The sequence below is a fragment of the Battus philenor genome, unplaced genomic scaffold, assembly GCF_028537555.1.
Source record: "Battus philenor isolate CCGP_79_NKW_IND1 unplaced genomic scaffold, ilBatPhil1.0.hap1 SCAF_22, whole genome shotgun sequence".
NCBI classification, from domain to species: Eukaryota; Metazoa; Arthropoda; class Insecta; order Lepidoptera; family Papilionidae; genus Battus; species Battus philenor.
Genome location: NW_027181685.1, coordinates 7,744,230 through 7,758,251, shown reverse-complemented (window position 1 = coordinate 7,758,251; position 14,022 = coordinate 7,744,230). Strand labels below are relative to the sequence as shown.

General features: G+C 35.5%; 1 protein-coding gene and 1 long non-coding RNA gene across 2 annotated transcripts in view; both read left to right on the top strand.

Moving 5' to 3' along the window:
* The window catches only part of LOC137923629 (uncharacterized), a 138,314-nt gene extending 135,646 nt beyond the window's left edge, over window positions 1–2,668 (top strand). The window contains exon 3 of the long non-coding RNA XR_011107561.1: window positions 2,640–2,668. This is a non-coding gene — a long non-coding RNA (uncharacterized lncRNA). The remainder of the gene's footprint in view (window positions 1–2,639) is intronic.
* A 92-nt stretch (window positions 2,669–2,760) lies between these two features.
* The window catches only part of lilli (lilliputian), a 113,982-nt gene continuing 102,720 nt past the window's right edge, over window positions 2,761–14,022 (top strand). The window contains exon 1 of the mRNA XM_068766849.1: window positions 2,761–2,880. Coding sequence (XP_068622950.1) covers window positions 2,821–2,880 — 60 coding nt within the window. The 5' untranslated portion in view covers window positions 2,761–2,820. The remainder of the gene's footprint in view (window positions 2,881–14,022) is intronic.

The window sequence follows — 14,022 nt, the reverse complement described above, 5'->3', positions numbered from 1 at the left end:
CTTTCTTGTCTGCTCCGTCAAAATATAAAGTGGTACCGCGATCACTTCGCAGTTAATGTCACGTTTAGATCTCGCACTGTAATGAGAGTCTAACAACGGATATTTTGAAATTTGATATTTGCAGTATTGTGATCTGTATTATAAACATAATTTTATTCGATTCATAATTTGTCTGCAACATTATATAAGCTAAATAGTTTTCTTTGTTTGTTAGGACACTCTTGGCCTCATACCTAATTAATATTCTTTGGCCTTCTAAGAATCCACTTCTACAATTCTATTTAAATTTGATTTCTTTTGTTTTACTGATAGCAAGTTTTCTTTTAATCTCACATTGGCATAGTCGCGAAAGGGCTGCAGCGCGCGCTTTTTGCCCGATGATGAACAGTTACTGCTCAAATAATACTTTAATTTTTATTAATTCCTGATTTATATGACACTAAATAGATAAGATATATAACACTACGCGACCATTTTAAAATCCTTCGCAATAGATGTAGACGAGTGATATTTGCAATCATAATTTAAGCTCTCATTAAAGTGTACAGTTGTATATGAAATATATCCCACTTAATATAAAAATTATACACTCTCCTGGCGCCTCTCCAGAGGGGAGGAAAGCTGTTTTAAAAAAAATTATAAATAAATATTCTCAACGAACCGTTAGTCGCATTTTACGACACGTTAAGAGGGATGCTGGAGTTTTATGATCCCTGCGCCGCGTAGTGCATAGGAAGAGGAAAATTATTTGCCGTTTTAATTTACGAGCGTAAGGCAATCGCCTCGAATAGTCTTGAAGTATTTATTTGGAACGCTCCAGCTCTTCTACATTCTATTTAAATCATTAAATGAATACACTTGATAGGGTAGGGCTATTGATGGAACTTAGCCTAAACCACGTTTTTGGTAGTGATGCTCGTGCTCTCTGTTGGGAGCGTCGGATCGAGCTACAATGTCAAATTATAAAAAATGCTGCGTATTTTTTCTTATTCGTTCACACACAATTCTAATAAGCAACGTTCCTGGGGTTGTTCATATACAGTTTTTTACACTTTATTTGACAATTTTGGCAATAGATTATCATTTTTAAGTTTTCTTTTTAAAATGAAAAATGTAGCGATACGTCTATATATACTAAAATTGTCATACTAAAGTTTTCAAGTTGTGACGTTATAGTTAGTTATTATTTTACAAAAGCGAAGGTATTTTTGTAATTTTTATTATTTAATTAGCACTTTACATATAATACGCAGCAAAAGGTATTGTATTCCATTCGCATCAAGTTCTAAATTACATTGCAACAATACGTTTAACCTGCGCACTAGTTAATTAACGCGTTGTCTTACGTTGCGCGCTACAACTGAATTATGGTGCGAGCGAAGATTTATGACTGCTTCAATAAATGTACTAGGTTTCCACCGGTGTTATTCATTGGCATCGATGTTCTCCGGATTACTGCAGCGTGGAATATTTCAAAACACAAATGTACATTCAACTTTATGCTACAAATTTACTTTTGAATCGTATTACCTTTTTTTTATTAACATAATTAACTCGTATTTTTGTTCTCTTATTGCCTGGTTCTCGATGATATCATCACCATTCTATCCGTAAAATGGTAACGGATGGATATATATCTAGCAGTGACCTACACTACACAGGTATATTATACCTTCCATATGGATAACCGACAGGTAGCGGCCTACATCCAGCGACTTCTGACGACCTTAGCAAGGTCACCTCTGTTCCCCTTATTGATGGACCCTGTTCCATCTGTGTACTGTGTAATATTTCAACGCGTAAATATTGCTATGTAATTTGAAGGAGACTATGTCTGCTAAACTACTAGGTGTGGGCTATTGAAGCATGACTTAGTTTCGTGGCGGTAAGCGTAAAGGCGGTGTTGTGCAGGAATTAGTATTTTATATCTTTGTAGAATCGTACTGTTCGGGCTACTAACTATTGTAACTTTGACGCCGTGTTCTTTATTTCACTTAGCGGCACAGAGTATATTATTCATCTCTACAAGAAAGTACATTTTCTTGTTAGAAAAAAGCAAACTTATACAACACAATTTATAAGTATAAAAGTGGTACTCAAACAATGATACAATTTATTCTTTCATAACTAAAATCGTGCACCCACTTTCCACTAGTCCCTTGTGATAGACGTGGAATAAATTTCTGAACTTTTCCCATCACGAGACTTCTTAATGGGAAACGTGGTAATAAATTAGGATTACATATTATTTAACGGATATAAGAATACTTTGTTGCTTAATTTACTCCTTATTAATTAATCATTACGTTCTAATTAAAAACTCTATGTGAAAGGTTTGAATTACAGTGATAAAGGTTTACTTTTTAAAGTAATTAAATGAGTATTCACGGAGCGGAGTGAAATAATAAATTATTAATAATGATTATAAGCTAATGAAACCAAAAAAGGCGTAATGAAATGTAATTGATGGTCCGAATATTTATGGTAGTTATATTATAATGAATGCACACATCGATACTAATGTTTTTTATGTTCGAAATTTACATAAGAGTAATCGTTCTTTATCATTGTGATAATAATATCAGCAGCATAAACTGCTAGTGATCGTATGGGAATAATCATATGTATATGTGTTTCAGGTACGACAAGTGGGAGCGTGGCGGCGGGGGCGGTGGGGGAGGCGGTGGGGGCGGGGGTGGCGGTGCGGGCGGCGGCGGTGCTGGGGGCGGCGGCGGGGCTGGTGGCGCGTGGGCGGGCCGCGAACGCGAGCGCGAACGCGACCGCGAACGCGAACGCGAGCGGCAGGCTCGCGCGCACCAGATGTCGCACGCGCACGCCGCCGAGCCAGACGCCTCGTCGCTTTTCCCGGCGCCTGTCAGAGTGAGTTCTCATCATTCTATAACTATCTTCCTAGTATTAATAATAAATATTTTCGAATATTCATAGTAGAATATTTGTGGTCATGGGGCTTCTTCTTACAATCCTCCACTCTCTGTCTTTGCTAGAAAACTATGCAAATGGGACGCACAGGTTCAGGTGTAAATCCGAGAGAGAAGGCTCGTAGAATCGCTTAGTTGTTCAATAGCTCACATAATCAAAGCAAAGATGAACGCCAAACTCTGGATGTTGGTCTATTAATTGAACTCTGGGTGACAAACCTTAGCCTTAGCTTCATCTTTCTTTCCCATTTTATTGTAAAATTTCAAAGAGAACGATTGCCGACATTGCCTGATATTAAGCTATTGAAGAACAAACACTAGAGCTAGGCTAAGGCATATGTGTCTTTTACTACGCTAAATATGTTGTATAGCATTATACTACGTAGTTATTATTACGATATATTTCTAACAATATATTTTAGAACATATTGATGATAATCATATAATTCGAAAATAAATAGTTTATTCTAGCATAATAGTTACTATCTAACTTTTTAAAATTATATTATATTAAGGTATGTAGGTAAATAGGTGTATTAAAGAATTGATTTTTTTTTCAAATAATCTTGTTGTTCTATAGCTTGCACCGGTGTTTTCTAAAATGCTTTGTATTAGTATTGTATAGTAAATAGAATTATGAAAGTAGTAAATGAATAAATAAGTTATAATATATATGTATGTACATGTACTTCTAATAGATGGCGCTACATGACCGCCCGCTCTATTTCTCCGTATTAACGAAGTCCTTTTAATGATTGTATGAAGGAAATCGCGTTTTGCGGGGGTCCAATTTTTTTTATTATGGCATGGGATGTTTAGGAAGTATTTATATACAACAAATAGAAAATAAATAAACAAGTAAAAAAAGAGAACTAGTGATTACGTGGTTGTAACACTATCCGATGTTAAATGTGTACATGCAAAACGTAAGCAATGCGAGATGATCAGACGCGGTCGCAATGATTCGGGAAATGCAATCCACTTCCAGTGGCGGTAATGTTTTCGAACCGTCGAGCTTATCGCGGCCGCCCGATGCGACCCACTTCGCGACGTACCGCGCCACAATGCATTTTCAAGTACCCGTACCTACGTCACTGTGAATGTCGTTTGCAGTAAACCTTATATAGTTTTATTCTTTTAATTATGCGGTTTTCAACCATAATTAATTACCTAGTGCCGACTATTGCTATATTGTGTATTACTAACATTTTGTCTTAAATTCGCATTAGAGCGCGCAGGTTCCTAGAGGGCTGAGATAAATTATATTGATGGATATTGGAGACCTAGAAAATTACAGTAACTGATTTTATAAAAAATGTAAATAAAGCAGTTTTTAAAAAAATCAGCTCTGTGTAAATGTATGCTTAAATTTATTTACGATTTTTAGCACTCACTAAAATAATCTGACTGATTTGCTTACAAGTCCGGAAAAAAAGATCTCACTGAACTTTGTTCGGCGAATATAGTAAAGCATATATTTATCACTAGATAGTGATGATATGTTTTACATCGTAAAAATGTACGTGTTAGTCTATACTGCAACGGATAAAATACGCTAGACTTCGAGAGTTAAATTCAATAGTTTCTGCAACAACAAAAGCGATATCTTTCAACACCGCAATTAGTCGCGCCACGAAATAAAAAATTGTTATTAGCAAAGTAACGTCCTACTTGCAGAATAACGATGGGCCGGCACCAAATTTGAAACTTGTGCCACGAATTCCGCTCTGATCCCTTTTTAATGATACCACTTCTAATAAAATGCGACGCTGATCTTCTTTCACTAAACTTTGACTTTTAAATAAGCATCAAGTCGTGTTTTTATTTTAAAATTCTTTAGAAAATAATCAAGTGTATAAACCATATAGATTGTATGAGAAAACATTTACTTTATTATTTGCTTGTATTACAATGAAATACCGAAAGCCGCTAAAACAACCTTTGCGTTGCAAATCAATAAGCAATATTTGAATGTAGTTCTATATTTAAAACTTGGTTTCCCGATATCGAAGAAATTGATATTTTTAGAACAAAGTTTAAGTATAAAGGTTTGCGTTTAATGTTATTCGTAGCCTCTAATTGCCAATCAACCTCTGACTTTATGGCTTCCATTGCTAAGAATACATCCTTAATTCAAGCTAGATCTAATTTGTATTGATTAAGACAAAAATATTTAACAAAATCTTTAAAAAAGTAGGTTAGGCAATATAAAAATATGGTCTAATATTAAAAATGTCTCAACTATAGATTCTTTTTATAGCTATGAAATAATTTCACACTTCACTGGTCGGTGTTTGATAAAAAATATTCTTAAATCAAGAAAGGATGTCTTATCTATTGAATTATTTCTCTACTCTCTCTCACTCCCACTCAGAATTGATAACGCTTTCGCATCGCAGCTTTATTAGTTTTGCGAAGGTGGACGGAGTGGGCGTAAAAAGATCAAAATATTTGTAAATGGTTAATGTTCTTTGTATTAGCTACGTGATTTGTAAGAGATCATTGCTCTTTTCTAAAGTTTTAAGACGTGAGTTTTACGACACAAACTAACAAACGCTATATTCTGTTCGACTTAAAGCGTGTCTGATGAACTTCTTTGCCACCAAAATTTATTGATTATAATTGTCAATCAAACTTTGTCAGCCTGCCCTCGAAGAAATTATTATTAATTCGAAATACCCGATGACTTTTAGAGTCTGTTATAATATTGAGAACAAATCCAACCTTGAAATGTTTGTCAAGATATATTATATTCAATATAATCGAAAGATATATTAGGTATAGCGTACAAGATATTTATAGTTATTCATTTATAAATGATCTTTGATAGCAAACGGAGGAAGCATCATAAGCCGAGAGAAACTGAGTTAAATATTAATTAAAACCATAATTTTACTATTGTCGTTTTAAAAATACAAGAATAAACGGATAGATTGCTAAACTTATCTAAGAAGCCATATCTAAATGAAGCATGCCCAAGTAATTAACGCTGCAATAGCTCGTTACAAAAACCGGTTCCGCTAATGTGCAATTTAAATGCATCTTGGGCATGTGTATTTAATATGCGATACGTCGCTTCAAACTTCGACGCGATCTAAGATTTGCATGATACATTATTACCTCTGTTTGTAATTGAAACAGGTGTTGCTAACAGTGTATTCGCAAGAATATATCTTCTTTAGCTTATATATATTTCATCGCAAGATATCATGAATTATTAGACTATGATCCTTCGTCCCTCACAGCAGACGATCTCTTATACTTGCATGTATGTAAAACGTTACGACTTGTTACTATCATGGCACTCGCGTAAAACCTCGTGGAAAACTCGGAAAATTAACAAAAAGTATTTTTTTAAAGGATGGAATGCTTATACGCGTTTAAAAATTATCATGCATGTGAAGAATTATAAAGCACACATTACCGCCTGCAACAGGTATTTCCTCAAGGGCTGTCTTTAACGCATTTTCTGACGACAGTGTTTACTTTGAGAAACATATAGAATTTGCACTATGCCAAATTAGGGGTGTAAAGCAATTGAGGCAAAAGTTTTACTTTTGTGGAATCTGGATGTCCCTTTTCTTGATCGCGGTGTGTGTGTCACCTTATCGTAAGGTTGTGGAGCTTCCGGTGTGTAACGTTTTTTGAAACCGATTTCTTACGCTCAAGTGTTTCTGTGAATACCAGGTCTCTTAAAGCTGGTTAAAACTTAAAAGGAAATTTAAATTTGAAACAGGTGTACTGAGGTGTGTATAAGGAATGATTGAAAGTAGGTGTTAATGTTTTAAAATAAATAATAAATTGTCGTCGTTTTGTATTTAAAATTATTTTTGACAATATTTTCTGAAGAGCGGCGTACTAGGTCAATTATAATGTTCAATTTAATGTTATTTAGATGTAAACTGTTGTATTATGTGAAATATGAAACGGATTAAACAGAGGTTGCGGCGGGCGCGGCCCGCGGAGCGCCGTGTACTGTGTGCGGTTACATTTGAATATGCAATTAAAGCATTTGGTAGCGCTAAGAATCCCACTGTGTTTTAAGCACACATTCATCAAATGCTTATGATATCTTATGTAAAGTTCTTTCGATATTTGTTACTCGACTAACATTAGTTTTGATTATCACAAAAGCTGTTTTTATTGCAAGCAAATGTCACAAGCTATTTAGATGAATTTAAAGAAGAATATCGCAACAGGTGGAATAATATTTTTAAGATGAAAGCTAAACGCGAAAACTGTCGGTAACTTTAAAAATACAGAATCGTTATGGTTATTATATTAAAAAAAGGTTACGTTTTGCGCAATCTGACAATATAACATACATTTCTCTTCATTCCATCAGTAATTGAATAAATATGACATCACATAAAAAAACCTCTACAGCTATTGCTATTTCTATCATGTAGCCAAAAATTTCTTAAAACTATATTATTTATATAACGCATATTCAGGCGTAGTAAAATATTTAAAAAATCTTTAATTTATTATAGATGAGTCCAAAACTGTTAACACTTATTGTTATATACATGTTTATGTTATATCTTAAGTAGACGACATATAAACATTAACATAAGCGAAACAATCTCAAGTAAATATTGGGTAAATTTAAAAGTTAATTATTCTCCTGAACGGCTCTGAAATAATTTTACATAATAAACAATATTGGCATTGTCAAAGTACAAGTCCAATGCATAGGTTACAATGCTTTCTGATTCGGAACCTTGTTCTGAACATTGATAAAAAAATTATCAATTTAACAATTGCATATAAATAATATTAAAATGTAATTCTCATTTTATAAATATTTAAAACTTTAACCTTCAATACATACACGATCCCTTTTTAGATTTATTCTTAACTATTCCACTAACGCTTTCGTTTTCAAGAATAGTATTTTTATTGAGCAGCCGTTGGTTAATTAATAGTTACGTATGAGTAAGCCGGCGTAGTGGAGACCGTTTTAATGTCGGGTTATACGGCGCAAGCGATGTACTTGCGGCGATGGGTTCCCGATAGCGCGGCTTATGTAAATAGCCTCGGGACTGACGATAAAAATACGGAGCACTCGCGGCAGCCACTGCGTTTGCTGCACTACTCGTCTGCGCTTAATTATCATTGTTAACGTTGGTATGAAATCGTTCTGTGTTATTTTTATGTCTATTAACGAAAATTGCGTCTGTACGTCTATCAAACTAAATGTAATGTAGTGCGCTATTGTCAAGACACGAAAGTTGGAGAACAAACGTCTCGACGTTTTTATACCTTTCCCTTCCTACCACTTGCGTGTATGCCATAGTGTTCTGCACGTTTTACAGTAACTTTTTATCATAATTTAGTTTTTTTCTCTGAAAACACAGCACATTTGAATGTATAGGAAAAATGCTACTGGTCTATGTTGGCACCAACGCAGCGTCTATTATTGCCGACATGCCATACTGATTAACCATTACAATGTTGCTCTCTATAGAAAACGTATTCCATCTTATGTTATAAAATAGCGAACGCAATCCGAGTATAGTGCCACTGAAACTGTACTGCGCCTTTGGTATTCGGGCGGTGAGAAAAGATAAAGTATCGGCCGCCTCCATACTGTCGAATTACCGTCGACACTCGAGGAGACGGTGCTTTTGCTATATTTTCCTCGACCTTCACCTCTCCACCCTTGCTATGGCTCGGTAAGGTACAGTAAAGCGATTTTGTTAGCATTATAGTTTTTTCACTAGATTGAGAGGCTGCAGAGATTTAAGGCGACTTGGACAAATGATTCGTGGAGTGATTAAGCGCGTGGGCGTGCGAGAGGAAATATTGGCTGGAGCTATTACTCCTATCGTATTTGGCATTCGGTAGCACTATAGTATGAACTATTCTACTATTAAAATTAAAAGTTTCAGTAGTAGTTTGTGAGGAGTAAATAACTTTCATCAACGTGAACGAAATGTCGCAACAGTGATTATCTTAATGTCTAAGTGAAGTGGTGTTGTGGTTTTTGTGTTACCCAAGGATGTACGTCCGAAGAACTTTGTCATCGTAACTAACATTGTGCAAATATTTATTGTATGTATATACACAACAATGCGAATCATTTCAACTGTTGAAATTTCGTACAATGTATCAATTTTGATGGACAAAATTCTAAATACCTGCAAAGATACAATGTAACTGTTTTATGTTTTGTTTGGTAAAGCATTGGTGTATAATATCTATGAAATAAAATTGTGTTATGTTTAGCTAATGAATATTCACTCTCTCTAGCCGTGGAAACCTAGTACGTTCTTGTATCGGAATATTAAATAGAATATGAATATCAATATTAAATTATCACCTTTGATTTAATAATCAATGTTAAATAAAACAGTTGTAGTAATTTAGATAAAGGTGTTAACACTGTATATGACCACAAAATACAGTTTTGACGGCAATGGGCCAGTTTCCGTTGTACGCTTCTCCCCAAGTCCGGTGCGGTAAGGGAGGCATGCGGATGTGTGCGTGTATATGTACACACGCCTCTTCGTGTTTGTGTCACGAAGTGGGTCGTGGCAACGCAGCCAGCTGTGATAAGCCAACCGCTTTGGAAACATTACAGTGAGTGGTGCATTTCGCTCTTGCGACTATTCTGGCTAGGGACATGCAATGCTGATATCGTTTAAGTACAGTTTAAAACGGTTGACGCGAGAAATCAGCGCTTGTTGGCGGTTTTTATAATATGTTTGCATGTCTGTGTTATTCCTCTAGTCCACGGTGGATTTGTGAGTTGAGATAAAAAGTAATAGTAACTTTGCAGTGACTTTAATCGAAACAAAGTTCTATAAAGTAAAAAGCACGCCCGGACAATGTATTTGTACTCGGTAATATAATACTCATTAACAAGAAATGCAGTCGTCGAGAAGTGTTTTGGGTGCGACTTTTCTTGACAGGTTTAAAAATTAACTTGGCGCTTTTCCTTATCATTTAATTTCTCGAGCTGTCAAGCGTGGCTTAAAAAAAGATGTTGTTTGGATAGAGTGCGCTTTTAACATTTGAGTGAGCTTTTAACATTTGAGTGAGCTTGATAGCGTATCTCTCTTAGTTCAGTCGAACAATGTTAGTCATTTGAAGGACTTTATGGATCTATGAAATTGCTGTCAAAAATCAATTTAATTTTACAAATTAAAATATTACAAACTCTTCTGTTTGTATATATTCATTCGCTGAAGCCTTAAGGTTCTGGTGTGGGGGCCACAAACCAGAAAGCGCAGCGTAAGACGTCCGCCCACAAAATTGTCAGACGATGGTGCGGGCCTCTTCCAGCTGGTCTTACTGGAAAACTTGTGGAGGGAAGCCTATGTCTAGCGTGAATGTTCTACGTCTAAAACGATAATTACCACGCTTCTTACTAAGCAAAAATTGGGCGATTTTGTGTCTAATGTCGTACGGCATAGAAACAGGCGTCTTAAGAAATAAAATTTAAGTAATTTAGAAACAAGATATATTTATTTAGGCAGCGTGTCGCCGTGTAATTACCGGGCGCGCACCGTAAACAAGCGGCGGCCTCGAACTCCGCTGACATTGTTCCGAGCAACCTCGCGCTCTTCCTCGACACGGTTGATAGTCGAATCGACGAGCGCGCCGAGCCTGTCGCGACACACTATCACGGATCTCATTAAACCGAACGAGCGACGGTTGTCAAGGTGGCCGCCAACGACCGATTCCAACGCGGGGCACGTCCCGCGCTTAACAACTACGTAGTTATAGTGGTAGCGATGGAGTCATCATCTTCTGCCCGTAAAAGGGTTTAATATGGACAAAAACATGAGTGTTTTTCTTGCAAATTTTTATAATGTCAATTCATCGACGTCTGTGTGATATTTACACGTGTAAATGGTATCTCGTAAGTTTTTTTTTTGCGTTCGTGTGTTAGTGGACGTATCGCTTAAACAGTACAAAAGTCAGGTTGCAACGTTTATTATTTCCTGAGGCAAAGGAGGTTCTAGTGAAGTAATGTAAATAAGAAATGGTAATGGTAAAAACAACACCTTTTTTCTTCGCAGATTAAATTAAAACACTCGTCTCAAGCTGTCAAACATTTGATGTCAGTAATAAAGAGCAATGAAGAAGTGTGAGGATTACATATGTAGTTGTAGACTGGAAAAAAATAGGGCTACGAGTAGTCGCAAATCAACAATGCTGTGCGAAATAGAAAGTTTTAATAATATTCATTAATTAGCGAGCACTATGAAATACGATTTATCGGATTGCGAAAGGCAAATAATTTTTGAATGTACGAAGTCTTTCAGACCAGTAAGTTTAAAACATTTGGCTAGTAAGAAAATACTCGTTGCTTCATGACATCTTGTCAGTCGTTTCTCGATAAAGCCGTTGTTCTGTGATCTGGCCTGTACCATTTATAGTTGCCACCTCTGTATTGCATGCTTATATTTTTATATCGCATACTTGCATATTTTACCATAGCTGAGTGTGATCACGCGGTCCCGCGAACAGGCGACCACACCGACTGTTACGTGTTCTGCGCTCGCTCGACATCGGAAGCCGCGCCGCTGATATGATCTCTACGCGGGCTAACGGGATAACTATACGCCTTTTTCATGCGTTCGATTGCGTGATTTAAATAAATACCACTCGACCGGCGTTTGTATGTATATGTTCATAGATTCACACTTAATGACGCGTTCAACTTTACGATCAAAAAAGGGGGTTGACTATTTGCTTGTTACTTATATTATTTATTTATTCACTCTTTATTTTATATATTGTACATCAACAGGACAACGAAGAGGAATAATATTTAACAGAGAAAAGAAAATGAAGTACAAAGGACGATGTTATCGCAAAACGCAATTTCTTACAGGCAAATATTATATATTTTTTATTAATAATTTTAGTTAAGTTACAATTTAAAAATTAATTGATTATCGTCATCAGCTACAGGGACTTCCATTGCTGGACGTAGGCCCTCCTATCGAATTTTCAATATTATAATCAATAGCATCAAAGGCATTTCTATCTTGTTATTGTACAAAATAAAATAAATAAAAAATGAGAAGTCGGTCGGTACATTTGCGAGATTATTAATTTTAGGTAAACACATCTGTTATTACTACAACTCATTTCTATTATATAGTATATTGGAAAGATTACATAAATGTACTTTTGTACAATTAAAGTAATCCGTACCTCTTTTGGCGACAAATCATCATTATCCTGTTAGTCGTTAGTATAGGCTTTGCTCAACGGTCGTGGTGATCGGGCTTCACTACCCGTACCCAGCGACTTTCCGCTACCTTGACGATATCCTATACCCAGTATAAGAAAAAAGTAAAAGACATGATATTGTATTTTAAAAAAAGCATTGTTGTTTATTCTTCATGATTTTATTTTTGAGCAATACGCTCATTAATCTTTGGCATTTAATTAGTTAGTTGAAGATTTGGTAACCTCATCTGAATTTATTAACGGCATTAGCGTTGCGCCAGAAGTAGAGCGGATTGGAGTAAATCAATGAGCGCGTTCCGTGTCGCAATGAGAACACAATTTTGAGGTATGTGGCCCAGATCGGCGACGATCGCGCAACACCGCATTACCTTTCAATGCCACGACCGGCGCTTGATTGGACAGCGTGCAATAAATATACAATGGGTTTTAACGAGAATGTTTTGTATGCGGGCGATAATTAAAAACATGATAGCGGCATGCACGGGAAATTACAGCCAAATCACGTCCGCGCGTGGAATGTTTTCAATTATTTTATCATCCAATACGATTACGTCAATGATATTTCATTTACGTTTCTTATATTCCACTTTTACTACAGTATGGCTGATCCCTGATGCAGTCACATTTTACATTTTGCCGCACGTTTGCCATGAGACTTAATGCTTTTACCTTATTATTTTATAAAACGAACAGTCAGTAGACTCAGCTTGACCCATCGTAAATAGATAAAGAATTTTTGATTTTGAATACTCGTACATTTGAAATAAATTTAGTATATAAATGTGATTCAACTAAATATAATGTATGAATGATATATTTTAAGAGAAAGCCTTTTTAAATTACAATTACTTCAATATATCTTGTAGTAAGTGAAAGAAAATAAAAGACTTAAGTACATATAGTAATGAAATCTGTCTTTTCCGAGGTTTCAGAACGTTAGTTTCCTAACTAAACTTGTGAGCTTGTTGGTGCCACGTGCATCATTTATCACAAGTTGTAAATGTGTACGTACAGTTGTCAGGTTATTAGAAAAAGATAATAACGCAATCAGTCGACCTTCAGGCTATCAACATTCAAATAAAAGCGAAAAAAATTTATTTTTATCTGAACACTAAATTAATAAATTACTAAATTTCCTGTATTATATTTATTTAAAGGGGTGAATGTATTTGCTGTCAATTATTCTACACCCTATCCAAAAATCAATATTTTAAGTTCTTAAAATATTGCTCAATATTTTCAGTAATGCGAAAAAAAAAGTTAAATTCCGGATTACTATTTATCATTCGACTCTACAGTTTTTTACTGCCCGAAACTATTACTCCTTCGAATTTCAAGAAACAAGTTATTGAATGTATGATATTTCAGAGTGATCATAACTGTATTAAATGTTTATAAATAATGTACTGTATATTATATATAAATTGTTTTTGACGTAGTCACCGGTGCACTCAGTAAAAATATAAAACATTTAGCATACGTTCGAAAATACCCGGACAAATGTCAATGTCACCTTAACACAGCACGGCTCCGCGGAAGCGATCGCCGAGGGACATGAAAAGAAAACGACCTTTAGAGTGACGCCGTCCATCTTGCTCGTACGTAAACAGCTTTATCTCGTTATTTCCGAATAATCAGTTATCCGTGACATTTGGTTAATTATACGTAGCTTACGTCATACGGAATCAATGCGTCGACAAAATGAATTGGTTGAAGAAAGTCTGGTCTGATATGACCGGATAGACTTTGTCTTGTCTAAGCTATGAATTATCTCAAAAACATGATCTTTTTCGTAATGTTATTTGACATTACTTTGTTAGTATTGCTTATTCGTGCATAAATAAATAATGTTGATGCTTTTCTAATAGGC